This window comes from Mauremys mutica, chromosome 19 (assembly GCF_020497125.1).
Source record: "Mauremys mutica isolate MM-2020 ecotype Southern chromosome 19, ASM2049712v1, whole genome shotgun sequence".
NCBI classification, from domain to species: domain Eukaryota; kingdom Metazoa; phylum Chordata; order Testudines; family Geoemydidae; genus Mauremys; species Mauremys mutica.
Window position 1 is genome coordinate 17,602,413 of NC_059090.1, and position 27,927 is coordinate 17,630,339.

At 46.1% G+C, this 27,927-nt stretch overlaps 1 protein-coding gene and 1 long non-coding RNA gene across 4 annotated transcripts in view; one reads left to right on the forward strand and one right to left on the reverse strand.

Moving 5' to 3' along the window:
* LOC123353081 overlaps positions 1–10,263 on the forward strand; it is a 31,335-nt gene extending 21,072 nt beyond the window's left edge. Inside the window, exon 2 of the long non-coding RNA XR_006574390.1 lies at positions 10,168–10,263. This is a non-coding gene — a long non-coding RNA (uncharacterized LOC123353081). The remainder of the gene's footprint in view (positions 1–10,167) is intronic.
* Positions 10,099–27,927, reverse strand: LOC123353080 (galectin-9-like). 3 transcript variants are annotated; one of them, XM_044993852.1, is made up of 9 exons: positions 27,784–27,926; positions 24,904–24,992; positions 23,280–23,490; positions 22,607–22,726; positions 17,644–17,679; positions 15,788–15,799; positions 13,102–13,190; positions 11,481–11,643; positions 10,099–10,575 (listed from the first exon to the last, which is right to left on the reverse strand). In XM_044993852.1, the coding sequence occupies exons 1-9, from the start codon at positions 27,820–27,822 to the stop codon at positions 10,429–10,431; spliced, it is 906 nt and encodes a 301-aa protein (XP_044849787.1). In that variant the 5' UTR covers positions 27,823–27,926; the 3' UTR covers positions 10,099–10,428. The 3 variants fall into 3 exon arrangements, with proteins under 3 accessions (XP_044849787.1, XP_044849789.1, XP_044849788.1); XM_044993854.1 differs by lacking the exon at positions 27,784–27,926 and adding an exon at positions 25,693–25,712; XM_044993853.1 differs by lacking the exon at positions 17,644–17,679 and having other exon boundaries at positions 27,784–27,927.

Here is a 27,927-nt window from a genome sequence, read left to right on the forward strand (position 1 = left end):
TACCGTACAAAGTTTACATCACATTTTAAAAGAAAATATGTCAATTTTCACCATATTACAGACTCCATTTATATACACTACTTAATTCCACCATTCCAGGAACTTTCCATTAACAGGAAGAGGAAACAGGGCGATTAGAGGAAGGGATTACAAGCAGCAGTGATCTGTTTTAATTGTGAGAACTTCAAAAAGATCTCACAAAACTAAGTGATTGCGCAACAAAATGGCAAATGAAATTTCATGTGAACAAATGTAAAGTAATGCGCATTGGAAAAAATATCCCCAACTATACATACAATATGATGGGGGCTAATTTAGCTACAACTAATCAGGAAAGAGATCTTGGAGTCATCGTGGATAGTTCTCTGAAGACGTCCACACAGTGTGCAGCGGCAGTCAAAAAAGTGAACAGGATGTTAGGAATCATTAAAAAAGAGATCAAGAATAAGACAGAGAATATCTTATTGCCCTTATATAAATCCATGGTACGCCCACATCTTGAATACTGCATTCAGATGTGGTCTCATCTCAAAAAAGATATACTGGTATTAGAAACGGTTCAGAGAAGGGCAAATAAAATGATTAGGGGTTTAGAATGGGTCCCATATGAGGAGAGATTAAAGAGACTAGGACTTTTCAGCTTGGAAAAGAGGAGACTAAGGGGGGATATGATAGAGGTCTATAAAATCATGAGTGGTTTGGAGAAAGTGGATAAGGAAAAGTTCTTTACTTGTTCCCATAATATAAGAACAAGAGGCCACCAAATGAAATTAATGGGCAGCAGGTTTAAAACAAATAAAAGGAAGTTCTTCTTCACATCGCGCGCAGTCAACCTGTGGAACTCCTTGCCTGAGGAGGTTGTGAAGACTAGGATTATAACAGGGTTTAAAAGAGAACTAGATAAATTCATGGAGGTTAAGTCCATTAATGGCTATTAGCCAGGATCGGTAAGGAATGGTGTCCCTAGCCTCTGTTTGTCAGAGGGTGGAGATGGATGGCAGGAGAAAGATCACTCGATCATTACCTGTTAGGTTCACTCCCTCTGGGGCACCTGGCATTGGCCACTGTCAGTAGACAGATACTGGGCTGGATGGACCTTTGGTCTGCAGGGCCGCCCAGAGGATTCAGGGGGCCTGGGGCAAAGCAATTTTGGGGGGCCCTTCCATAAAAAAAAATTGCAGTACTATACAATACTATATTCTCGTGGGGGCCCCTGTGGGGCCCGGCGCAAATTGCTCCCCTCCCCCCACCCCACAGGCGGCCCTGGGAAAAATAAACCTTCTGCATCTTGGCACAAACCCAGTTTTGAGAAAACTTTTTTACAAGGTATCACTCAGCATCAGCTAGTGCTAAAAGGCACTAAAGCTCATTAAAAGGGTTGAACAAATATTTTCCGTCAAAACTTTTTCTGGATCGAAAACTACGGGGGGTTTAAAAAGCAGAAAAAAATATCACGGACAATGTCTGCTTTCCTTCAAAATTTGTTGTGTTTTTTTTTTAATTGAAAAGCTGAAATTAGTCTGCCAAAACCTGAATATGGTTTGGGGTTTCAGAAGTGTGTGGCCAAATATTTGCTGCTTGCTGTGTTTGATTGTTTAAAGAAACAATAAAAAAAATTCTGCTTAAAAAAAATCCAAAACTTTTGAACCACCTCAGCTTGTGACCAAACACCTGAGCCCATCCAGTCAGAGATTTTTCCAGGTTTCTGATACTCTGCTGGCTTCCTTGACTCATATCCGTCTCCATAACTTTGGGTTCATTTAGGTTAGAACATAAGAACGGCCATACTGGGTCAAACCAAAGGTCCATCCAGCCCAGTATCCTGTCTACCGACAGTGGCCAATGCCAGGTGCCCCAGAGGGAGTGAACCTAACAGGTAATGATCAAGTGATCTCGCTCCTGCCATCCATCTCCACCCTCTGACAAACAGAGGCCAGGGACACCATTCCTTACCCAGCCTGGCTAATTAATGGACTTAACCTCCATGCATTTATCTGTTTCCTAGAGACTGGCTCCACGGGGTCCCTCACAAACTGAAGACGGTTACTGTGGGTTTGTCTTAGGTATAGCTTGTGTACGAACTAAGCATTTGAGCTTGTTCCAGAATCTGGGATGAGCCTATGTTGTGAAAACTGAAATGCTCAAAATAGCACATGCATGTGAATGGACACAGGGTGCTAAAATTAAATTAACCCAGGGGTTCTCAAACTGGGGGTCGGGACCTCTCAGGGGGTCACAAGGTTATTACTGGGGGTCGCGAGCTGTCAGCCTTCACCTCAAACCCCGCTTTCCATCCAGCATTTATAATAGTGTTAAATATATTAAAAAGTGTTTTTAATTTATAAGGGGGGGGGTCGCACTCAGAGGTTTGCTATGTAAAAGGGTCACCAGTACAAAAGTTTGAGAACCACTGAATTAACCCCTCTGAAGCCTCAGGGAATGCAGGGGAGGGGGGTCTCCCTTGGTAGGGTTGGGAAGGATATTGCTCTTCTCATGTGATCCCTCCCCCGGTGGCTAATTTTAAATGAAGCTACCCTCCCCTGACGTGAATCTCCCTATGGCACTGAAATTAAATACAGACTATAATTTGGCATTTGAGAAGTGAAAGGGATGGTTGCCCTAATGGAAAAGCTAACAGCTTGGCTCTTCTGCAAGCCTCAAACTGCTGGATGAGCTTTAGGGTAGGGAAGGCTGTGCCTCCCAAACAGCCTGGCCCTGCCCCCTATCCGACCCCCACCCACATCCTGCCCTCCGACTGCCCCGCCCCCAGAATCCCCGACCCGTCCTGTTCCTTGTCCCCTCACCATCCCCCAGAGACCCCACCCCTACTCCCTGTCCCGACTGCCCCAACTCTTATCCACCCCCCCCCCACTGAGTCCTGACAGACCCCCGGAATGCCCACAATCCAACCCCCCCATTCCCTGTCCCCTGACAGCCCCCCCCAGCTCTGCCCCATCCCTGTTCCCTGACTGTCCCCGGGACTCCCTGCCCCTTATCCAACACCCCCAGCCCCTTACCCCCCGGCTCCTCCCTCACCCGGAGCCTCAGCACGTCCAGGAGCGTCCCTGGACAGCTGCAGTGTGGCTCTGGCGGGGCCAGAGCCGCATGGTAAGGGGGCGGGGCTGCGAGCTCCAGGCTGAACGGAGGGAGCTGAGCTCAGCCTGGAGCTCGCAGCCCTGCCCCCTTAACACACATTTTTAAAGTGATTTATTTTGAAAACTTTTCAGATTAGTTTTACTGCTATATCAGAAAATGAATGATTGTTTGGTTATTTCATTAACCAAAGATAATTAAAGCAGATATTTATGAAGTCATTGGGAGATGAACTATCTCCAATTCAACTAGTTAATCATTAATATTTCGAGGATTTTCTTGCCATGCTTTATTAGGAGGAGATTACCACCAGACAGACATTTAAATTGTTTTATTTAACTAAAACAACAACAACGTTATGTATTCTGGATTATTTTCTTCAACAGCAAACATAATATTTTAACAAAACAAGGATATGAACTTTTGAATTTAGTGAAACATTCAAGTTTTTTAAAATCATGTTTGTTTTTGTTAAAATTGTTTTTAACGAAAATAGTTAAATGAATTTTTTTTTGTAATTATGTTTGCTGTTAACAAGCATGTTATCTCTGGAGACACAAATCCACAGTTTGAGAACTGCAAAACTAAGCATCTCTGATGGTATCTTCTAGATCAGGGGTCTCAAACATGCGGCCCGCGGGCCGCATGCGGCCCTCGGAGCTCTTCCCTGCGGCCCGCGGAGCTCCCCCAGTTACTTCCTGTCGCCGCCAAACTCCCCTCACCCCCGCCCCCCTCCCCGAGTTATTTTCTGTGCCTAAGCTCCCCGCGCGCTGCTCCCCAATGTTTGGGGCCGGGTCTCTCCCCTGGCCCCACCTGCCGCCCCCACGCGCCTCCCCCCAGTGTCTCCCGGCCCCCACTTGCTGCCCCCTCATTGCCCGGGAGCTCACGCTGACTCCACTCCTCTGCTATGCCGGCTTCCGGCATCACCTGCTGCCGCAGGGTCCTAGCGCCCCCCTGCACTAGGGCCAGGGCAGGCTGCCCTTCCCCTGCCCTTCTGCCCTAGTCCTGAGACTCTCCAATGCCCCGAGCCTCTCCAATGCCTCAAACCCCTCACCCTCAGCCCCACAGTCCTCACCCCTGCACCCCCTCCTATCCCCAAACTCCGTCCCAAAGCCTGCACCCCCACCCCCTGCCGCAGCCTGGAGCCTGCACCGAGCACAGAGCCTGCACTCCAAACCCCCTTCCCCACCCAAACTCAGCCCAGGGCCTGTACTCCAGACCCCCTCCCCCACCCAAACTCCCTCCCAGAGCCTTAGGCAGTAAATCTAAGTGCGTGTTTTGTCCTTTGAGTGAGGTGCATTACTGAGTGTATATATTTATTAAAACTGCTTGGAAATGACTTCGTCAAAAAAAAGAACACTCATGGAAGAAAAGAGAGTTTTCCAAGACAAATGGGAGAATTTATATTTTTTCACAGAGGTAAAAGATAAAATTCAATGCCTTATTTGTCAGCAAACGATTGCTGTTCCCAAGGAGTATAACGTGCGTCGGCACTATGACACGATGCACCGTGAAAAATATGATGCATTCACCGGAAAAATCCGAGAGGAAAAAGTTCAGCAACTTAAAGCAGCATTTGCCAAGCAAAGAAATTTATTTTCAGGGATTAACAAGTCTAGCGAAGATTCAGTAAGAGCAAGTTTTGTGATAAGCGAAATGATAGCTAAATCATCGCGACCTTTTACAGAAGGCTTATTCATAAAAGAATGTCTTATGAAGGCCAGTGAAATTTTATGTCCTGATAGGAAGAAAGTTTTTGAAGGCATAAGCTTGTCTGCAAATACAGATAACGGATTTAGCTGATAATGTGCAAAAACAATTGATTCAAATGGCAAAAGACTTTGAAGTATTTTCAATTGCTCTTGATGAGAGTACAGATGTATCAGATACCGCACAGTGTGCAGTGTTCATTAGAGGTGTGGACTGCAATTTGAATATAACTGAAGAATTGCTAGACTTAATGCCACTGAAGGGTACCACAACGGGATGTGACATATTTCAAGGATTGGAAGAGTGCATTGAAAAAGCTGCGCTGCCATGGAACAAACTCGTATCTTTGGCTACGGACGGTGCGCCATCAATGTGCTCTGAAAACATTGGTGTGGTTGGATTATTGAAGACCAAACTGAACAGCCTCAATATACCAGGAATTAGCTTCACCAGTATACATTGTATTTTGCACCAAGAAACCCTGTGTAGTAAAAGTCTACAAATGAAAGAAGTTATGGATGTAGTTGTTAAAACTGTTAATTTTATACGTGCACGAGGGCTGAATCACAGACAGTTCACTTCTTTTCTAGCAAGTATGGACAGTGAATATGGGGAACTTCTGTATCACACTCAAATTAGATGGCTGAGTCGTGGAAATGTTTTGAAGCGTTTTTTTGCACTTAAAGAGGAGATTGATTCCTTCATGAAAATGAAAAACAAGGAGGTTCCACAGCTTGCTGATTCCACTTTTATCTGCAACCTTGCTTTTCTAACAGATGTAACTGATCACCTGAATGCACTGAACTTGAAACTTCAGGGTAGAAAACAGGTGATAACACAGATGTATGACAGTATTAAGTCATTCAAAGTCAAGCTTACTTTATGGGGGAAACAGCTGACTGCTGGCAATTTGGTCCATTTCTCAACTCTGAATTCCTTAGGAAAAGTTGAACCCAAATCCTTGAAAGAATATGCAGAGATCATTTCTAACTTACACAAACAGTTTGATGTGCGGTTTAAAGATTTCAAGGCACTTGAACCACATTTTCAACTTTTTTCCACACCATTTGCTGTTGAAATTGACAATGTTGCAGAGGAAATGCAGATGGAGTTAGTGGAGCTTCAGTGTGACACGATTTTGAAGCAGAAGTATACAGATGTTGGAATTCCAGAATTCTACAGGTTTCTTTCACAAGAAAGATTTCCCATGTTATTCTCTGCTTCTGCAAGGATAATGGCAATGTTTGGAAGTACATATATATGTGAACAGTTTTTCTCTTCCATGAAGATTAACAAATCTGTGTTAAGGTCAAGGCTCACTGATGAACATTTGCAAGCAACACTGAGATTGGTTTTGTCTCAGGATATCAAACCTAATATTGATGCTCTGGTTGATGCAAAACGCTGCCAGCTAAGTGGCCAAAAATGAAATGACTGTCAAAATTAGCACTGACGTTTCACATTACAGTTAAAGAAGTTAATAAAAAAGTTAATAAATTGACTTTTAATAGCATACTATATTTTAATACTATACTACTATATTACTCTTCATTTTTTTTTCTGCCTACCTCCAGGCGCTTCCCGCTGCCAAGCCGCCAAACAGCTGTTGGTGGCGCTTAGCACTTTCCAGGAGGGAGGGGGGAGGAGCGGGGAGCCGCGCGCTTAGGGGAGGAGGTGGAGAAGAGACAGGGCAGGGGCGGGGCCTCATGGAAGGGGTGGATTGGGGGTGGGGCCAGGGGCAGCAAGGGGGCGTGTCAGTGATGCGGCCCTCGGGCCAATGCACTAGTCCTCATGCGGCCCTCGGGGTCATTTGAGTTTGAGACCCCTGTTCTAGATTGAGCACTGAGTCCCATTAGGTAGATAGAAAGATTAACCTAAATAATCTATACAGAAGCCCCTGGGACCCCATAAAATTGGGTCCCTAATCCATGAACTATTGGAACTCATTTACAAAACTTTTCTTAAACATTATATGAATATATTGTCTCATACTATAGAATTAGAATGTATAATCCCTACTCCATGATGAGATCTTTGAGCTATAATGTATCTTAATTAAAACTATCTTTAGATAAATTTTTTCCTCAAAAAGCATTTTATCAAAAAAAGCTTTAAATTTAAAAAAATTGATTTTTATCCACCCTGCAAGGCACTAAAGCCTCCATTGCACAAGGCGCTTGTCAAGGAGTCACCTGAACCAGGTAACTCATGGAGCCGGCTCAGCACAGGCATTACAGAAAACAAGTTAATACTGAACTCAAACTAGCCACCAGGGTGTTCAAGCCCGTAACATAAATGTTAGTCCTTCAGAGACCCAAGGCAAATACTGTCAAGATTAGATTCCTGTCCAGGCCAGGTTACTTGAGTTAGGGCCAGGAGAGACTTCCCTGTCCTGTCTTCACCCAGAACTGGCCTCTAGTGAAAGCAGACAGCCTTTTTTATCTGGACTGCTGGGCCCTGATTGGCCTCCACCTGCTGCCAGCCCTTCTGGCACCACAAGACCAAGTCTCACTGGTTTTGCCTACAGCTGATCATGGGAGGCCTTTCTAGGAAACCCCTGGAGGTCCAAACTCACTGTTCTTCCCTTGCAGCAGGACACCTGCATGGGGAGGAGGAGGTGTTCCCAGGCAGCAAGGCTGCTGGCAAGGGGCAGCAGAGGCCTGGCATACCCCGTCACAGTGCTGAATGTTCTGTTTCCAATTCAGCAAAGGACATAAGAACGTGCTTAACTTTAAGTATGTGATTAATCCAATTGAAGTCATGTACATTATTTGGTACATCAGGGCCAGAGTGTTTAGCACTTTGTGGATCACAGCCCCAAGCTTAGGGTCTGATCCAAAGCCAACTGAAGTCAATGGGAGTCTTTCTTGGCTTGAAGGAGCTTAGGATCAAGCACTTTTAATTGTAAAATCCTTGGAGCAAGGATTGTGGGTTCCTATGTGTTTGTACAGCACCTAACACAGAGAGCCATGATTGTGGCCACTACCACAACACAATTATCAATAATATGGAATTATGAAGTTACTATTTTCCTTTCCCCCATTATAACCTGGCATAGGTAAACCTGGTGTATCTAATTTTTAATCCACTGGAGCATCATGGTTTCGAGTGTTTCAGTCAAACACAGTTGGGTTTGTGTTCCTTTAATGGAGACAGCAGAATAAAGACACAGGAGATGGGTGAGAAAAATTTCAATTAAAGAAAAAAAAGTAACGGCATATAAGCATTAGACACAGCTTGGGCCAGCTGAAGGGTGGAAAGTACTTATACATATCCCTAATACACAGGGCAAGGTACCCTCAACTAGAAATATGCTTTTAAACTTCACTCAGCCTTGGGGATAGAAAAGAGCATTGTAAACTACAGGAAAAATATTTCTCATTGAACTACATTTTAAAAACCTTCCGAGTACTCTGAGATGTTAGTAACACCAGCCTCTCCAGGAAGATCCCCAGCCCTAATGAGTGGTTCTTTAATCCATCATAACAAAATCCAGTGCCTGGGAGCTGATGCAAGCAAAATTCAAACTAGAATTAAGATGCACATTTTTAAGCAGTGAGGATAATTAGCCATTGGAACAGATTACCAAGGGATATTAAATTCTCCATCACTCCGAGTGTTATGGGGTCCACTTACCATATGGGGTGTTACCTGCTGGCAGCTCTGGGGATTAGTTCTTGCCAGGCACTGTGCTCCTCTGGTGGGTGTCTCTGCGTGTTGGCTCTTTCACCCTGAGGCTCCTTTCACTCCTGCTGCTTCTGTTCGTGGCTTGGTTCTCCGGCCAAGTCACTAAGGTTCTTCCCAGGGCTGTCCTTAGGCATGGGTGGCATGTTTGTAGAAATTTTGGTGGTGCCCTGAACCCGCCCCTGCCCAAACTCCGCCCCACCCCCAAACTCCACCCCCCACCTGCCCAAGGCTCTGGGTGGGAGTTTGGGTGAGGGAGGAGGTCTGGGGTGCAGACCCTAGGCTGGGGCAGGGGATTGGGATGCAGGATGCAGGCTCTGGGAGGGAGTTAGCCTCACTGGAGGTGAGGGATGGGGCTGCCTCCTTGCATGGGGCAGGAGGGGTGACTGCGGGCAGAAGGGGGCCCCCCTGTGCTGCTTAAGGGTCCTGCCGGAAAAGGGAAGGGTTTGAGGGGGCAGGGCAGGCTCAGAGTCAGTCTGTCCTAGAGGCACTAGGACCCTGCAGCAGTAGTTGCTGGGAGGCAACATGGAGCTGCTCAGGGAAGAGCCAGTCAGTGATTCTCTGCTCCTGGGCCCGGGAAAGACGAGCTGGGGGGCAGGGCCCGGGGGCAGCAAGTCAGGGCCGCGGAACACTCGGGGGAGGCGTGAGGGGGGGGGGGGCGCAGGTGGGGGTGGGCACCCGGCTCCACATATTGCAGGAGCTGGGTCCCTGGTTCTGAATATTGCTGGTGCCCGAGCACCACATGGGTATGGAACTTGCCGCCTATGTGTATATGCAGCATACGCGGCTGCGTAGGGCACCCAAAAACTGGGACAGCAGGTAAGAGTGGGTTGGCTCCCGCACACCCAGCACGCACTGCAGTCTCCTTAGGCAGGGGCCGTATTCACAGAGCCACATGCACCAGCACAGTGCATTCTGCATGAGGGAGAGGGTACGGGGGTCTCTGCAGGGAACTGTGACTCTCCATCGCCGTGAGGCAGGCCGGGCGGCTCAGTATCCTTTGCTGCCTCGTCCCTCCCCCGGGTCGGGCTGCCGCAGCATCTGCTGCATATGAAGCTCGGTGTCTGTCAGTTTAATAATACTGCGTAGGGCCCCATAAATCCTAAGGAAGGCCCTGGTCCTCCCCTTCAAGGGAAACCAAAGTCCTTCCAGACCAGCTGTCCAGCTGGTATCTGCAACACTCCATGTCATCTCCCAGTGCCTGGTAGGGGAACCCAGGCCCACCCTCTACACTGGGTTCCAGCCCAGGGATCTGCTAACAAGCAACAAAGGTCTGCACAGTCCTACCCCTTGCTGCTGTTCCCCTGGGCTTCTCCCCACTTACCTGGCTTCCCTCTCCTAGGGGCCTGTCTACTTGGCAAGTTACTGCAGGACAAGCCAGGTGAGAATCTACAGCGTACCACCCTGCCACTCAGTAACGTCCCATGTGAATTCTGCTTCAGTGCAGGGAAAGTTGTGGGACTTCAATGTGCAGCAAGCTGGTGCGCTGTAGATTCAGACCCTGGCTTTCCCCACAGTAACTTGCAATGTAGACAGAATCTTTATCCATCCAGATGACAATACTCAACCTTAAGTTTGAAAAAAAAAAATTGAGTCCTGAAGAAACCAACGCACTTTCTCCAAATGTTTTAATGTTAACTTCAATGCACAGATCCCTGATCATTCACTTACAAAAGTAAGGTATCATCATAGTAAAAAGGCTTATAAAATGAACAATATGATCTGAACAGAAGGAAAGTTCTAGCATATAAAAAGCTCATGCAAAAAGTGTGGGTTGGTATTGTAGAAATAGCAGGATTGCTAGTTAGGTTGAAGTGGTTATAAAAAAAGAATTTGATTCTTGATTAAGTTTCAGTAGCAAATTCCCTAGTAAACTGCTAATTTTAGGAGGCGTACACAGAAGCTGATGCTGTTATATAAATTGTATGTAGGATTTAAATTTTAAACCTGAACACAGGTCAGTATAACATCACCCTCTATTTCAAGTCTGTCTATCTGCTGCAGGTTAGGAACTCGATGGTTGTATGCAAACTGGTGTTGTCCATTCACACTCACCGTAAAGCAGTGAGCTTCGCATAAAATCCAGATCTGAAAACCAAAGGAGGAAAAAAAGAATGAAGAAATCCCATAAACAGGCATTTAGAAATGAGTGTGAAAAAGCAATAGCTAAGGAAAAAAATATATAGAAGGCATAAAATATATGAACTTCTCCCTCTTTTATAAAAATACATTTGCAAAGTTGCACTGGAAAATCATAGCAGTCATCAGTCTAGCGCTACGGGGGCAATGTGACCTGGTAGACTGAGCGTTGGACTGGAGTCAGGGGCTCTGGAGTTCTGCAGCCAGCTCTCACTGGTGTGCTGTGTGGCTGCGGGCAAGTCATTCAATCTCTGTGTTTAAGATTTCCCATCTGTTATGTGGGGTTATCAATATTTTCTGACCTACCCCACAGAGCTGACTGGGCTCCACAGCTCTGAAAATGTCAAACACTAAGTGTTACTACAGTGGGATTTACAATTCTAGTACAGACCAGCGCCCTCTCTGGGAAGCCTGCCTCCAGCAGGAATGTATATGGATGGTAAAGCCTTCATGCACCTAAATGGAGGGAAATTCTATTCGATGCTAGCTGGTCACTGGTTTATTCCCTGAAGCACAAGCATTGATAGTCCTGCTACTGCTATCCTTACTATGAATACTGACCTAAACTTTCAAGAGTGACTAGGGATTTTAGTACCTTGCTTTTTAGGCTGTTAGCTTGAGACACGTTGAAAAGACCTAATTTTCAGAAAGTGCTAAGCACTTGCCCTCTGAAAAATCAGGCTCCTTTAAAGGGTCTCAAACTGGACAACCAAGAGTCAATAACTACTTAACAATTTAAGGTGCTATTTCTCTTCCTAAATGTGCCCAAGTGAATGTAAAAGCCTCAAAGGCCAAAAGCAAATGTCCCTGTCAATTAGCACAATGAGTGACCAGTTTAAAATAGTTTTGCTCACTGTGAAGCTCTGCCCAGGGAGGAGAGGCATGCCACCTGGCAAGCCACGTTCCTCTGGCCCCCAGGACTGGTGCAGCTGACTGTTGCGGACAATGGTCTTCTCAGAGAATCTTGGGTTTAGATGGAAGGCAACGTGTTCGCCCCATTTCAGATCGACATGGAATCTAAACCACAACGGACACAAATCACGTGCATGAGACCCCCTCAGTTTTAAACAAACCAACCAACATTCACTACAGTTTTATCTGGGAAACATAATATGATTAACTAGAAGGTGTGAAGTGCAAAGTGAGTATCAAGCACAATAATACAGTACATGCATTTAAGCCACTTGAATAAAATATGCATCCTTTTATTTTGCAGCTGCAATTTGTGGCTGCTTCAAGTAGTTAATAGTTGGCACCAGTTATAGAGCATTGAGTCACCTACTGTCTTAATTTCAAAGATGGTGCGCAACTGCAGTTCCCCTTCACTTTACATGGAAGTTGTAAGCGGTCCACTCCTCTGAGAATCAGGTAATCAGTTACCTGAATGTGATTACGAGTCAGGCAGTTAAATGTCACCATCTGTGCTTGCAATTCATTATTCTCACAATTAACTGCCGGTGCAAAGTAAAATGCTTGGCTGAGGCCCCCTTAAAAATTCTGACTAACAATTTGACTCATCATTATTGTATTCATTAGGTTAAATTCAACAACGAGCTTGGCTTAATCAAAAGGTTTGAAAGCTTTAGAGAAAATACATTTTTATACAAAGTACACTAGCACCTTCAAGTTGCACTATCTTCTCCTGGTAATATACCACTGTCATTTTCAGTATAAAATGCCTTGGCTGAAATGTCACATTGCTAAGATTAATTAAGACAGCGCTAAAACAACTTCTAATGAGATTTAAAAAAGCAGGCTCTGTCGTGTATGGAAGAACTGCTTTCCTTCGGTCTGCAGGGTAAAAATGTCACAGCTGTGTGTGCAGAATGAGTTAGCTGGACAGGAGATTCCAAGAGCTCTCAGCATCTGTAGCCAGGAGTCTTGACAGACACTGCAACTCAGCAAGTTATTCCAGACAGACAGACCCCTCCACTGACATTAAACATCACTGAAATCTAGGGTGCAGTTGGCAGCCCAGGCAAAATTTCCCATTGGGACTAAAATTTGCAAACCAAGAGCCAAATCTTACCCTCAGCTGTACAAAGTGGCTGAAACTGAAGTCAGTGGAAGGAATAGTGACCTCAACTGACTCTCAATGAAGTCGGTGCAAATGCTCTCACTCAGGTCAATGGGAATTGATCCCCAAAACTGTTAAACAAACACCAACTGTACCGGCCTACTTGTAGTGGTGGTTATAGGCATACAGGCATGTTGTGCAGCAGCTGAGGGGGAAACATGTAGGGAGAAACACCAGGCAGTTATAAAGGAAAAATCTTAAGGATGCCAGGACACATCAACAGGAGCTGTGTTTGTGTGCAGAGGGATTGCAGAACTCGGCCCTAAGGCAGCTATTTAAAATATAACGATGACTGTACGCTGGGGGGAAAACCCTTACTGACAAGTGCGTCTTCCCTGAACTTCAGAGAAGTCTACATCTGGCTGAAGTGCAGACACGGGGCTGTCTCTGCTACTTACCGGTTAGCATCAAGAGGAATGGTCCCTGTTATTGTGAGAGATCTTGATGGATAAAGTCCTCCAAAAATCGAAGTGTGGTATGGCACAGGCTAGTGAAAGATACAGGAAAACAGGCTTAAAAAAAATATCACTCAGAACATATTTGCTTCCTTTTTATTTTCACCCACCAGTGGGCGTCTAATAAATGCACGTCAGTTAAAAACAAATGACAAAGGATGTCAGACAGATCCTTCAACAAAAGTGTCAGGATGTTTCAGATCCATTTAGAGGTTGATCCTATCGCCAGTAGGGAGCACGAGTAATCTTGCAATACATTAGGCATTTCCCTGCACTGTGGGGTAAGCAATACTGACTGTATCAAGCTTCTGACACTAAGGGTATGTCTGTACTGCAGCTGGGAGAGCTTCCCAGCACAGGTAGACAAACACACACCCCCTTCTGTTGGAACTAGTGAGCTAAAAATAGCAGAGTGGCCGCGGCAGCATGTGAGGTTGCTCAGGCGATCTGAGTTCAAGCCTGCCTGACCCCCTGGGTACATACTGCTTGTGCTGCTGTGGCTACGCTGCTGTTATTAGCACACTAGCTCCAGCAGAGCCAGTGCGTATTTGTCCAACAGGTCTGGGAAGCAGGCTGGGACGCGTCCTATTCAACATATTCATAAATGATCTGGAAAAAGGAGTAAACAGTGAGGTGGCAAAATTTGCAGATGATACAAAACTACTCAAGATAGTTAAATCCCAGGCAGACCGCGAAGAGCTACAAAAGGATCTCTCAAAACTGGGTGACTGGGCAACAAAATGCCAGATGAAATTCAATGTTGATAAATGCAAAGTAATGCATATTGGAAAACATAATCCCAACTATACGTATAAAATGATGGGGTCTAAATTAGCCGTTACCACTCAAGAATGAGATCTTGGAGTCATTGTGGATAGTTCTCTGAAAATGCACTCTGTGGAGCGGCAGTCAAAAAAGCAAACAGAATGTTGGGAATCATTAAGAAAGGGATAGATAATAAGATAGAAAATATGATATTGTCTCTATATAAATCCATGGTACGCCCACATCTTGAATACTGCGTGCAGATGTGGTCGCCCCATCTCAAAAAAGATATATTGGAATTGGAAAAGGTTCAGAAAAGGGCAACAAAATGTATTAGGGGTATGGAACTGCTGCCGTATGAGGAGAGATTAATAAGATCGGGAGTTTTCAGCTTGGAAAAGAGACGACTAAGGGGGGGATATGATAGAGGTCTATAAAATCATGACTGGTGTGGAGAAAGTAAATAAGGAAGTGTTATTTACTCCTTCTCATAACACAGGAAGTAAGGGTCACCAAATGAAATGAATAGGCAGCAGGTTTAAAACAAACAAAAGGAAGTATTTTTTTCACATAACGCACAGTCAGTCTGTGGAACTCCTTGCCAGAGGATGTTGTGAAGACCAAGACTATAATATGGTTAAAAAAAACTAGCTAAGTTCATGGAGGACAGGTCCATCAATGGCTATTAGCCAGGATGGACAGGGATGGTGTTCCTAGTCTCTGTTTGCCAGAAGCTGGGAATGGGGGCAACAGGATGGATCACTTGATGATTACCTGTTCTGTTCATTCCCTCTGGGGCACCTGGCATTGGCCACTGTCAGTAGACAGGATATTAGGCTAGATGGACCTTTGATCTGACCCAGTATGGCCATTCTTATGAGCTATCAGAGTTCAAGCCTGCCCGACCCCCTGGGTACATATTGCTTGTGCTGCTGTGGCTACGCTGCTATTAGCATGGGGAGACAAACAAACTGTAGTTCTGTTTGAGCTAGTGAGCTAAAAATAGCAGTGTGGACACGGCAGCATGCGAGGTTGCTCAGGCGAGCTGAGTTCAAGCCTACCCGACCCCTGGGTACATACTGCTTGTGCTGCTGTGGCTACGCTGCTGTTAGCACATTAGCTCAAGCAGAGCTAGCGTGTAGTTGTCCAATAGGGCTGGTAAGCAGGCTAACAGGTGCAGTGGTGACATACCCTAAGGGCCAGATCCTCTGCTGGTGTAAATCAGCATAGTTTCATATCAGTCAATAGACCTACACTGATTTTCATCAGCTGAGACTCTTGTGCAGAAAAGAGGATGACTTTAGGAGCTGTGTATCTGAAAAAGCCTGAGACTCACTCGTAATGAAATTATGCACCCCCTGTGTTATTGCTTTTCATGAGACATTCACTTAGTGAAGGGCCCAAACCATAACATCACATCTGAACACCCATGAACTCCAGCAGAGTGTAGCCAGTCCTCCTTTCGCTGTAAGGACCAAACAAAAACCCCAGATCCAAATAAGCCATAATCCTGGCAACACTTGGATCTGGATATGAATGGTCCATCTTGGGCTCCACCCTCCATAGAACAGGTGCAGCAGGGAGTGCTTGTCCAAGCTTCCCTACATCATTAACATGCTCTAAGCTGAATCTGCAGGGAGCACCTTGGGGGATGGGAGGTGTGTGTGAGAGAGAAAACCCAGTGGGCGTTATTCTTTCCCAATGTAACAATTCAGAGAAGTCACTCCTCCTGACAGTCTTTCGGCTCTTTGAAATCACATTCTCCGCCAGAATTCTCTCTCATCTGATTTTTCAGCACTTCAGATTTAAAAGGTACCCACCTCCCCAGTGACACCAACCAGAAAATAATGTTATAAAGACTTACATAAGTCTGCAGCTGGTATGGTCCAGGTGGAAAAGCAGCATTTGACCACAAACAGAAAGGAAAGGAGAAAAGATGTCACACATCTGAACAGGCAGCTGTGATAAGCAGGCAGAGCTAAAACAAAAGTGTGTTTACCAATTCCATAAGAGCCACACTTCCAATTGTTAAGGGTAACCCACTCGCTCTTTTAACTGTGCCTTACTTGTGTGTATTGATTTTAAAAGTCTGTAAACCACACCAGGGTCTTTAAAGTGGGAGAGGGAGGAGGTTCCAATGACAATTTTGAAAGCGAATAGAGCAAGCTCCCTTTTAGACATTTGGTTAATAAAAGCTTTCTGTCTGTGCTGCCTAATGTAGAGCCACCGAGACAAATTCTGTTCCTAGTGACATCCACGGAACCTCACGGACTTCTGAGAGCAGAGTGTTCAGAAGCGACACACAACAAAGAAAAGGGCCCAATCCTTCTTGGATGGGATTCTCAAAAGCACCAAACACTGGCCTAATTCTACTCTCCTTGGCAGCAATGGAGGTTGAGGGTCCTCAGCACCTCACAGGATTGGACCCCAAGACAATCATTTCACATTAGTATCCATCCAAAATCACCGGGCTGGAGTCGTAATATCGCGCACACATGAATAAGAAGGGTACAAAAGTTGGCTGGTCTAGTTCTTCCTAAGCTTGCCTGAGCAGACCTGGAATACTGGGTTGAGACATGTTCCGTTCTCAGTGACATTGATGTAATAAAATCCAGACTAACGCTATGTAAGCAAATTGAATTATTTTCTTCTTACATGATGTAAAAGAGAACTCTATTTAGCCCACTGAATCAAGCAGAAAATTTTCCCTATAATTAATACAAATGGATTCAGCATCAGTATGGGCTTGTCTACACTACTGGCTGGATTGACAGGCAGCGATCAATCCAGCGGGGGTCGATTTATTGTGTCTAGTATAAATTCAATAAATTGACCACTGATCACTCTAGCGTCGACTCCAGTACGCCACTTCAACGAGAAGCGCAAGAGGAATCGACGGGAGAGCGTCTCCCGTTGACTCACTGCAGTGGAGATACTGCGGTAAGTAGATCTAAGTACATTGACTTCAGCTACGTTATTCACATAGACCAGCTCTGTGTGTTGGTCCAGGAGCGAACTGTGTATCAGGAAAGCTGCATTGGTCTGAAAAGCGAAAGACAATCTTGGTACTTAACAAATAAAAGATTAGGCACTAGGAGGCACTAGCAACACAGAATGCAAGTGAATCAAAGGGCTGGTCTACACTGGGGGGGGGGGATCGATCTAAGATACGCAACTTCAGCTACATGAATAGCGTAGCTGAAGTCGAAGTACCTTAGATCGAATTACCTACCGTTCTCACGGCGCAGGATCGACGTCCGCGGCTCCCCATGTCGACTCCGCTACCGCCGTTCGCGTTGGTGGAGTTCCGGAGTCAACAGGAGCGCATTCGGGGATCGATATATCGCATCTAGATGAGACGCGATATATCGATCCCTGAGAAATCGGGGGTAGTGAAGACGTACCCTTTGTGAATGTACAAATTAACCCTGAAAACGTCATGAAGAAAGCCCAGAGAGTGATATTTTTCTCTCTTTTCACATACTGCCATTATTTTTTCTCTCTTTTCACATACTGCCATTATTATCTTTGCATGCTCTGATAATATGTTTCTTTCTGATAAAATTGCTCAGAATCCTGTGGCTACTGAACAATTCTTGCTTCAGATTTTTTGGGGGGAGAAGAAATAAATATAGCTTGTCAGATCTGCTCTGTTTTCCAACTTTGGTTCATACAAGCCAACAAAAGGAACGAAGTGCAAAAAGAAAGTTAAACACTTACGATCCCAGCTGCTCTAGGACACCAAGCACCCAGGGACTAAATTAAAAAAAGAAAAAATTAGTCCAATGGCAAAATCAGCTGACAGAAGTATTGTGGTCTAGTGATTCCAGCACCCATCTGGGAGTCAGGGAATCTGGGTACACACTCTTCCACGAACTTACTACGCAAGCTTGGGCAAATGTCAAAGGGCCAGATTCTGCCACCTTGACTCACAGTGAGAAATAGCTTATTCCATGAGTACTGGGAAGTGGAAGTAGGTGTGGCATAAGGTACGGTGCTCCCCAGCGTGAGTAAATATGGCCCTCATCTGGCCCAAATTCAAGAAAGCAACCCTGTTTAGGAAGGATGCTTAAGCATATGCTTATATCCCATTGAAGTAAAAGTGACACATGTGCTTAAGAGCTTTGTTGTATTGGGGCTTCTGTTTGTGATTCAATTTCCCCACGTTATAAACAAAAACAATACTTATTGCCTTCTCATCAGGCCATGTTACCATTAAAGGTAAAGATGCAGAAACAGCTACGTTTCCTGCTGTACTGTGAACTGGACAGATTGTTAGGATAAGATATGTTAGACATATTTAGACGCTCTAAGCAACAGATTTCCACACTAGTGATGATGCACCCTCCCAGAGGACATACTGGAACTGTATTCTCAATCCTGCTCTTCTTCCCCTAAATCTTTCTGTTTAAATTGATGATTCTTTTTTTAAAAATTGTATTTTATACATATATGGTCATGAATTTTCCAGCAGTTATTATTCCAAATTAATGGTGACAGCACTGGTAGCAGACAGGCATGGGGGTAAATACCATGAGAGTTTCCTCAGTATTCCTGTGATAGTTCTTTTAATTCACTGCTAGAATCTTCAGTGTGTGTCAAATAATGAGCTAGTTCTGTTAGGTAGCCCCAGTGTTCACTAGGACTAGATTGCAGAATCAAAATTATTTCAACCATGACTTAAAAAACTATATTTGAACCAGATCCTGCCCTCTTTCCCTGAATCCTCAGATGAATTCCTTGCCCAATGCATCAAAAGTAAACCAGGATCTGCAATGGAGAATCAGTGGGGAAAGAGATTAAAGACCATGAGCCAAGGGCAGCCCTGGAGTATGGTAAATTTAGCATCCATTAAAGTTCATGGGAATTACACCCAGTTATTGTGGTACTTAATTCAGCCCAATGTCTAATTCACCAGATAAAGCAGTGAGAAGACTCTGCCCCTTTCCTTTTGCTCAAACATCAGTGGGGGAAATCTATACACAACAGTAGGATTATTGCAAAGAAACGGGAATCATAAAAATGGGAAAACAATGAGGGGCTTTAGTTTTTCAGTTAGGTTACAAATTAAGAATGCTCAAACGCACCTGTAATATTTGATTCAATAAGAAAATCGCTGTATATTAAATACTAACTATTCCAGATATCTTTGTGAAAGATTAAATATATGTCATATACTAGATTATGAAATATTTATGTCATTGTGCACTGTTATATTTTGCTCTGGGCATCGAAAATCTTATTATAAAAGCAGGTTCCTTAATTACTAGAATCTAGAGGGGGCTTTTTTATTCTCTGAAGTCATTTATATCCCTCCCCGCTTCTCCCAGAAAAGGGTAAACACTTCAGATATTCTACAAATCAAATAATCTGGACAATTCTCCCAGAGATACCATTAGTTGTAAGTACAACTCTGCAAGAAACTGATATTACACGTAACACTTCATACTTCTCTAGGGAATTGCACAGATCCAAGGATCTCACAGTACTTTAGGAACATTCACTAATTAAGCTTCACAACACAGTCCTCAGATTACTTCAGCCAGTACTCAATTACCAGCACACCTATGGCTGCAGGTTATCTGAGCACCGCCACACTGTAAAACGCCAGAGGATACCTAGAAAGTATATTGTGTCCAACTGAAAGTACAGAGAGAATTCCCGCAGGAAGAATTAATTTACCTATATTGGAATCTGGAGAGGAAACGGATAAAAGTGAGGTGGCACCGGCCCATACCCAGCCCCGTGGCAGCGCTTTAATGTCCCTGCCCCTTTTGCCTCCCGTGTCGGGGGCCCTGCCGGTAGGGTCCGTACCGGCAGGGCTGCCGACGGTGGGGGTGGGGAGGGCGGGGGGGAAGGGGCAGCAATGTTAAAGCGCTGCCACGGCTGCACTTTAAGGGCTTGGCTACACTTGAGAGTTGCAGCGCTGGGAGTTGCAGCGCTGGTCGTCCAGCTGTGCAGGGAAAGCGCTGGTGTGTGGTCACACTCACAGCTACCAGCGCTGCAGTGTGGCCACATTTGCAGCATTTGCAGTGCTGTTGGGAGTGATGCATTATGGGCAGCTATCCCAGCGTTCAAGTGGCAGCAACGTGCTTTTCAAAAGAGCGGGGTGGGGTGGAGTGTGACAGGGAGCGGGGGAGAGAGAGAGAGGGGAGTTTTGGAGCCAACACTGTGTATCAGCTCCCTGCCTTGCAAAATCAGAAAATTTTCCCAACCCCTTACTCTTAACTGCAAACAGCCTGCAGACCAGATAAGCAGCTGCTCCAACGGACTCCCTTTCTCCCCCCTGCCCCCGCTGTTTCTCTCCTCAAGCAAACACTCATCCCCCTGCCTGCCTCATTCACAGCAAGGTAGTGGGTTATCTCATTTGATTGTTCACAGTCAGTTACAGATTGATCACAGCAAACAGGAGCTGTGTTTGTTTTTTAGATAAGCAGCTCCCGGAGCCCCGAGTTCACAACAAAACAAAGAGAGGCAGCATAACAAAACAAAGAGAGTAATTTAGTTAAAAGCATTCTGGGATATCTCCTAATACCCTGGAGGCCAATAACAGTGCTGGTGTGTGGCCACACCTGACGAGCAGCGCTGCATCACCAGCGCTGCACTCGTTATACCCCAAGCAGACCAGGTGTACAGCCAGCGCTGCAGCCAGGGAGTTGCAGCGCTGGATGTGCCTTGCAGGTGTGGACAGTTACTAAGTTGCAGCGCTGGAAAGCCTCCACCAGCGCTGCAACTCTCAAGTGTAGCCAAGCCCTAAGGATGGTCCTTTGCTGCGGCAGCATTTTAAGGATCCTCAAAGCGCTCCCGCGGCAAAGGACCGTCCTCAAAGCGCTACCGCGGCAGCGCTTTAACATTGCTGCCCCTTCCCTCCGTCGGCAGCCCTGCCGGTAGGGTCCATACCAGCAGAGCCAACGGGAGGCAAAAGGGGCGGGGACGTTAGAGCACTGCAGGGTCCTTTGCCGCGGCAGTGCTTTAACGTTGCTGCACGCCCCACCTCCCCGGTCAGCGGGGGGGCCGGGGGCAGCAACATTAAAGCACTGCTGCCACAAAGGACCCTGCAGCGCTCTAACGTCCCTTCCCCTTTGTGCCTCCCTCAGGCCGCTGACAGGGGCAAGGGGAGCAGCTGCCTTGGGGCCGGCAATTAAAAAGGGCCCGGGGCCAGCGGTCCAAGGGATGGCTGGGGGATGCTGACCCCCCAGCCCCACCCCTTCTGCCCGAGGCCCCATCCCTTCTGGGGGCCAGAGCCACCCCCTCAATACCAGTAAGTGTCCTCAGTTACTTTCACCCCTGACAGGAAAGGAGGGTTCACACCCCTAACTTTTGCAGGAAGAGCTAGGGTCGTTAACACAGAGAAGGGGTCAGCACCTAGGTTTCACATCTGATTTGAAAGACAGTCCTTGCAGCAGCACAGCGTTTATAAATGCCTGGTTGCTGTCTCTTGCTCACATACTCAGGTCAGATTGATTGCTAGAGTTGGGGTTGAAAAGGAATTTTCCCCCAGATCAGATTGGCTGGGACCTTGGGGGGGGGAGCGGGGGTTGCCTTCCTCTGCAGCACAGAGTGTAGTTCACCTGCTGAGATCATCTAGACACATCTCACCTAATAATTCCCTGTCATTGTAAGGGCCTCGGGCACTGGTGACAATTTTGTAAAGGGACCACTCAGTGCACAAGAAACACACTTTGCTTAGGTACTGCAGGCTGGGAACTTGCTGCTTTACCAGGGGTGAAAGTAACTTACAGGATTTACCCTACTGCCGGAGTCCTCAGGGGGCGTGGCCTCAACCAGAGAAGAGGCGTGGCTTCAACCAGAAGAGGCGGTGCCTCTCAAGATTTAAAGGTCCTGGGGCACCGGCTGTGGCTGGGAGCCCCAGGGCCTTTAAATCAACCCGGGACTCCCAGCTGCAGAGGCTCAGGGGAAAATTAAAGGGCCTTAAAAATACACGAAACTATGAAGCCTCTTCTAACCCCCTGCTGGGGCATTGGTCTAGTACTGACTCAGAGAGAATCAGAATCAGCGACACTACTTGTTCTTTGTAGGCACCTACAAGTTCCTTGTAGGTCTCCAGTCGGAGCATGGAATCCAGTCCCCTGACTTTTCATATTTAACAGGTTTATAACACAAGGTGGTCTGGCAGTAGGCTCATTACTATTTCCCTGACAGGTTTGCCTCCAGTTCAGTAAATACAGGAATACATCAGAGGATTTTTTTTTTACAAGTAAAATATTGGGTTTAAGAACCAAGGGTCGAATCCTGCAAGGATCCCAATGATTCCTGAAAGGATCTGAACATCCTCATCCCACACTGAGCTCAGAGCTCACTCAGTTCACTGGCATTTTTTCCCACTGTTGGTTCAGTTTAGTTGCAGTTCCATTGGTGGCAGCAAAACTGGAAGCACTAGCACAGACAGGCCTTGGCTTTTTATCATCTTGGAGCATGACATGGCAATAAAAAAATATCTGCACTCTGTCCACACTAGCGTTTTCCCCATTGTCAGTCTAACACTGGTAAAGCTCCACCAATGGGAACACTAATGGGGACAAGGCCAGTTTGAGATATTCAGCAACTCACAGGATGTACTCAGATTCTCACTGGATCATGCCCCAAATCTCTGCAAATACTAGAGTCTCTCCAGTTCCCCTCGGGGTTCTGAAACACAATAATACATGCAACCGGCACTTACAACATTATCTTGGAAGCTGATGATTGCCACATCCACACCCCCAGACACCCTAATGTAGTTCCCTCTGGAAAATGGAATCCGGTGATTGTACTGCACGAAGGGATTTCCATTTACAGCAACCTGCCATGTGTAAAAAGCAGAAGTTATTCTTTTGGAATAAAGGATAATGTCTCATGCCCATAAGAAAATGTAAGGTTTGTTTTTTTTTTAAATTAGAAAACCTAAGAACAATAAAAATATTTCTTTGAACTTTTACGGAAATCTAGTGGAAACAATTCAGAATAAACCCACACTTCCCTGCAGCTTTTGCAACCGAAACACTGCTGCACTGTGCTAGTGCCTGTGAACCCAAAAGCGAAATTCACAAGCAACTGACTAAGAACTCACGCAAAACTGACTAGTCTTTGAATTATCTAAATGGATTAAGGCCGATTCCTGTTCACATATATGCGCATGCTTAACTTTACACATCTGAGCAGTTTCATTGAAGCCAATGGGCACAAGTGTATGATCATGTAAAATTAAACATGGGCACAAGTGTTTTCAGCATCAGAGCCTAAAATTCAAAAGTAAGCACAGAGTTTTAGTCCATTCCCCATTCCAATAAATGGAAATACTCCCATAGAAGATTCCCTATAAAAGGAAACTGCAGATACAGTATTAAAAAAATTACCAGGAATGAGTCGCATTTTACGAAAACCCGAATCTCAAAGGGGTGACTTTTAAAAAAAGGCATTGCATATTTCTTCTCCTCTCTTCCCCAATTATTTTTTTCAAAAGTATTGCAAACCACATATCCACCCTCTTCAAATCGTGGGTTAAAATGAAAAATAATATCATCTTGAGGATATGGGCAGGATCCACACTGAAAGTCTATCTGGAACCTGTGAAGAAAAAAAAAGTACAAAGATGAACTAAACTGAGCATGGTTAAGAAATCCAGTGTGCTTTCACTTGTATCCAGAATAGTCTTTATAGAGGACTAGCCTCTGCTCCCTCTCAAAGATGTCTCTTCTGTCATTACAACATTTCTGCACGGAAAGTCTAAAGTAACATTAATTTATGATCACAATCTAGTCTATTGTGAAAACAAACCTCAGAGTGATCATACTCAGTAGCTAAGCCTGTGCTAACTGATTTTCTCCTGCTGAAAACCAACTAAGGTTATGATCCTCCAAGCGCTTACTTCTGGGCAGAGACTTTTTTACCATGACTAGTCCCATTGAAGTTATTGGAATTAATTGGAATGTTTAAGATTATTCCCAGTAGTAAATATTTGTAGGATCAGGGCTCAAACGAACAACTTGAATATTTACAATGCATGTTTCAACGCTACTGAGCCTATTGAGATATTTCCAGTGTTTTAACTCACCTTCCTGCTGAGATAACTGCGTGACTGGCACATTATAAGATTGGAACTACTTATTGTTGCGATAACGCCTCTATCAAAGGTGCATTTCCTATAGTATCAATTATAGTACCGTCAGGCCTGATCGTGCAAACCCTATCCCGTCTCGTAATCCTGCTGATTTAAAGTAGTAAAAATTATTCAAGAAAGTAGCAGCTTGAAGGATCAGACTCTTATTGGGAGAATAGGACGGAGGAGACAAAGGGATGTTTTGGTTGCACTATTTTTATAAAGGAACCTAAAAATAATAACGTGACTAGTTTATGTTCTACTAAATGGTGTGAACTCTAATTTGCCTTTTTAAAGCCCCAATTCAGGAAAGTCCTTAATGTCAAATATTCCTCTGAACAGAGATGGGATTACTCATGTGTTTAAGGTTCAGCAAATGTTTACTGAATCAGGGATTATATTCTATATGCATTAAAGATGGTCAGCAGAAAGAGTACTGTATTGCAGTGACGTTAGTTGTATGTCTAAATCCAGTAATGCATACACATTCACCTACAGTATTTGTGCATAAGATCTTTATATCTCTGGACACCAATGAGACAGAGAATATCAATTCTATGACACATATAGGCTCTGATGGCCTGATCCAGGAACTCAAAACGCTTTTGAATTTGGATCGCTTAGCTGTCAGCAATGCACAGTTCACCATCTTTTCATACCTGATTCCTGCACTCTCTCAAAGCCGTATCTGAACGACACTGTGTCAACAGGTCAGAACTAGATCAATATTTCTGGGAATGGGGGAAATTTTCCCACAGACAAATTCCTCTGAGTCACTAGAGCAAACCTCCTAACCTCTTCCTGGACATGTTCCAGGGGGTGGAAACATTCCAAGATTCTCAACAGTTGATTTTAGGCACAGAAGTGGAGCAGCCACACACCTGTCACATGCAGGAAGAACAGTTCCACTGATGATAACCATAAATCCATCACGAAGACCGCCATGAATAGGGCCAGTAAATGGGAGAGGCTGGGGGATAGAAAGAAAGCAACACAGTGAACATTAGAGAGTACAATATTTAAACCACTTTTCTAATCCTGAATTGATGTTCATCTCCCATGCATCTGGCTGTGGCTTTAAATTCCTCCACCTGACGAGTCACTACAATTCCAGCCTGATGACCTGAAGTCAGTATGCTGAAAAATTTCTCTCTGAGGACTGTTCCTAAAGAGCATGACTTGCTGTGTAAAGGCACGTCCCTCACAGCCCAGCTCCATAAGATGAAACAGCCAAAGCTCAGTCGATCCTAGTGGTAACAGTCAGCATTCCTTCCTGCCAGGCAGTGTGGCCTGGTGGATAGAATAATGGATTCGTTCAGGAGACCTGGGATCGACTCTCTGCTCTGCTCCCAGCCTGGTCGGTGACCTCAGGCAAGTCACTTCCCCTCCCTGTGCCTCTCTTTCCCCATCTGTAAATGTGACAAGACAGCCGCTCATAGCCAGCTTGGGCTGTCAGCCTGAGGTGGTTGGTGGCTCCAGCTAGAGCCTGGCTCCCACCAGGGTCCCGTCTCCCCATTCCCAGCCAGGCTGCTGCCTGAGCCCCCCACTCCGACCCAGGCTGCGACTGCCTGGCTCCTCACTCCTAGCTCTGAGCCCGGCTGCACTGGGCAGCTCCCATGCTCCCAGCGAGGAACATGGAGCTGGGGGTGAAAGTAATTGAGGACACTTACTGGTACGGGGACGGGCCTCTGGCCCCCAGAAGGGGCGGAGCCTCAGGCAGAAGGGGCGGGGCTGGGGGTCAGCATCCCTCAACCAGCCCTTGGACCGTGTCACCTGGGGCTCCTGTGTTGATGTAAAGGGCCCGGTAGGGGCAGCGGTGTCTGGAGCCCCGGGCCCTTTTTAATTGCCGGCCCCAGGGCAGCTGCTCCCTTCCCCCGCCGCCCATCAGCGGCCGGAGGCAGGGGCAAAAGGGGCAGGGACATTAAAGCGCTGCAGGGTCCTTTGCCGCGGCAGTGCTTTAACACTGCTGCCCCTTCCCTCCGTCAGCGGCTCTGCCGGTACGGACCGTTTCTGTATTAGTAGGAGCATTGCCAGCAGATCGAGGGAAGTCAGGGGCGGCTCCAGGCCCCAGCACGCCAAGCGCATGCCTGGGGCGGCATGCCGCGGGGGGGCTCCACCGTCGCTGCGAGGGCGGCAGGCAAGTTGCCTTCGGTGGCTTGCCTGCAGAGGGTCCGCTGGTCCCGCGGCTTCGGCAGACCTCCCGCAGGCAAGCCGCCGAATCCGCGGGACCAGGGACCTCCCGCAGACAAGCCGCCGAAGGCAGCCTGCCTGCCGTGCTTGGGGCGGCAAGATACCTAGAGCCACCTCTGAGGGAAGTGATTATTCCCCTCTATTCAGCACTGGTGAGGCCACACCTGGAGTATTGTGTCCAGTTTTGGTCCCCCCACTACAGAATAGATGTGGACAAATTGGAGAGAGTGCAGCAGAGGGCAATGAAAATGATTAGGGAGATGGCGCACATGACTGATGAGGAGAGGCTGAGGGAACTGGGCTTATTTAGTTTGCAGAAGAGAAGAGTGAGGGGGGATTTGATAGCTGCCTTCAACTACCTGGAGAGGGGTTCCAAAGAGGATGGAGCTCGGCTGTTCTCAGTGGTGGCAGATGATAGAACAAGGGGCAATGGTCTCAAGTTGCGGTGGGGGAGGTCTAGGTTGGATATTTGGAAAAACTATTTCACTAGGAGGGTGGTGAAGCACTGGAATGGGTTACCTAGGGAGGTGGTGGAATCTCCTTCCTTCTAGGTTTTTAAGGCCCGGCTTGACAAAGCCCTGGCTGGGATGATTTAGTTGAGGTTGGCCCTGCTTTGAGCAGGGGATTGAACTAGATACCTCCTGAGGTCTCTTCCAACCTTGATATTCTATGATTTGGTAATCTCTCTTATTGGATGAACATCTCTTGGTTAGAGAGAGAAGCTTTCAAGCTACATGGAGTTCCAGGTCTGGAAAAGGTCCTCGAAGTGTCACAACTAAATACAGGGGTGAACAGAGAGTTTAGCACAGTGGCTGTCAACCTTTCCAGACCTCAATACCCCTTTCTAGAGTCCGTGTCTTGTGTACCCCCAAATTTCACCTCACTTAAAAACTTACAAAATCAGACATAAAAGATACAGAAGTGTCACAGCCCACAGTCCTGAAAAATTGCTGACTTTCTCATTGTTACCATATCATTATAAAATAAATCAACTGGAATATAAACATTGTACTTACATTTCAGTGTCTAGCATATGGAGCAGAATTAACAAATAATTGTTTATGAAATTTTAGTCTATACTGACTTTGGCAGTGCTTTTTATGTAGCCTGTTGCAAAACTAGGGCAAATATCTAGAAGAGTTGATGGATCCCCCGGAAGATCTCTGAGTACCCCCAGGGGTACACGTACCCCTGGTTGGGAACCACTGGTTTAGCGTAAGTTGTTAGCGCATATTCTAAGGGACCATTCACGGTGCCCGGTTGCTTTTGAAAATCCCACTAGGTGCCCCTCTGTGGCGCTTGGCCCCTGCACACCTTTGGAAATCTGGTCCTTGGTCACTGTCAGCAGGTGACTCAGCCTGAGCCCAGAAAGGAGCTTGGGAGGAGCAACTTGGGGATAACAGAGAAACCCAAGACACATTTCAGCTGCTACAAAATGGGGGTGGGAGGAGGGGACAAGAAATAACTCTGCCTGATTTCTCCCCGATCTCTCTCCTGCACCTGCCCCTGTGTCCCAGCCAAACCCAAGGGTCCCTCTCCCTGTGCCCCCCCCCACCTTGAGAGAGACTCACCGGCTTGAAATAGGGTGCCAGCTGCCTGCTGCAAGCCATGGTAGCGACTGGAGCAGAAGCGAAGCCCGATAGGCAAAGCCTTTATCCCCCAAGCTAGCGGAACTGGGAGAGAAACCAAAAGTGAGAGCAGTGGAGCCAGGGAAA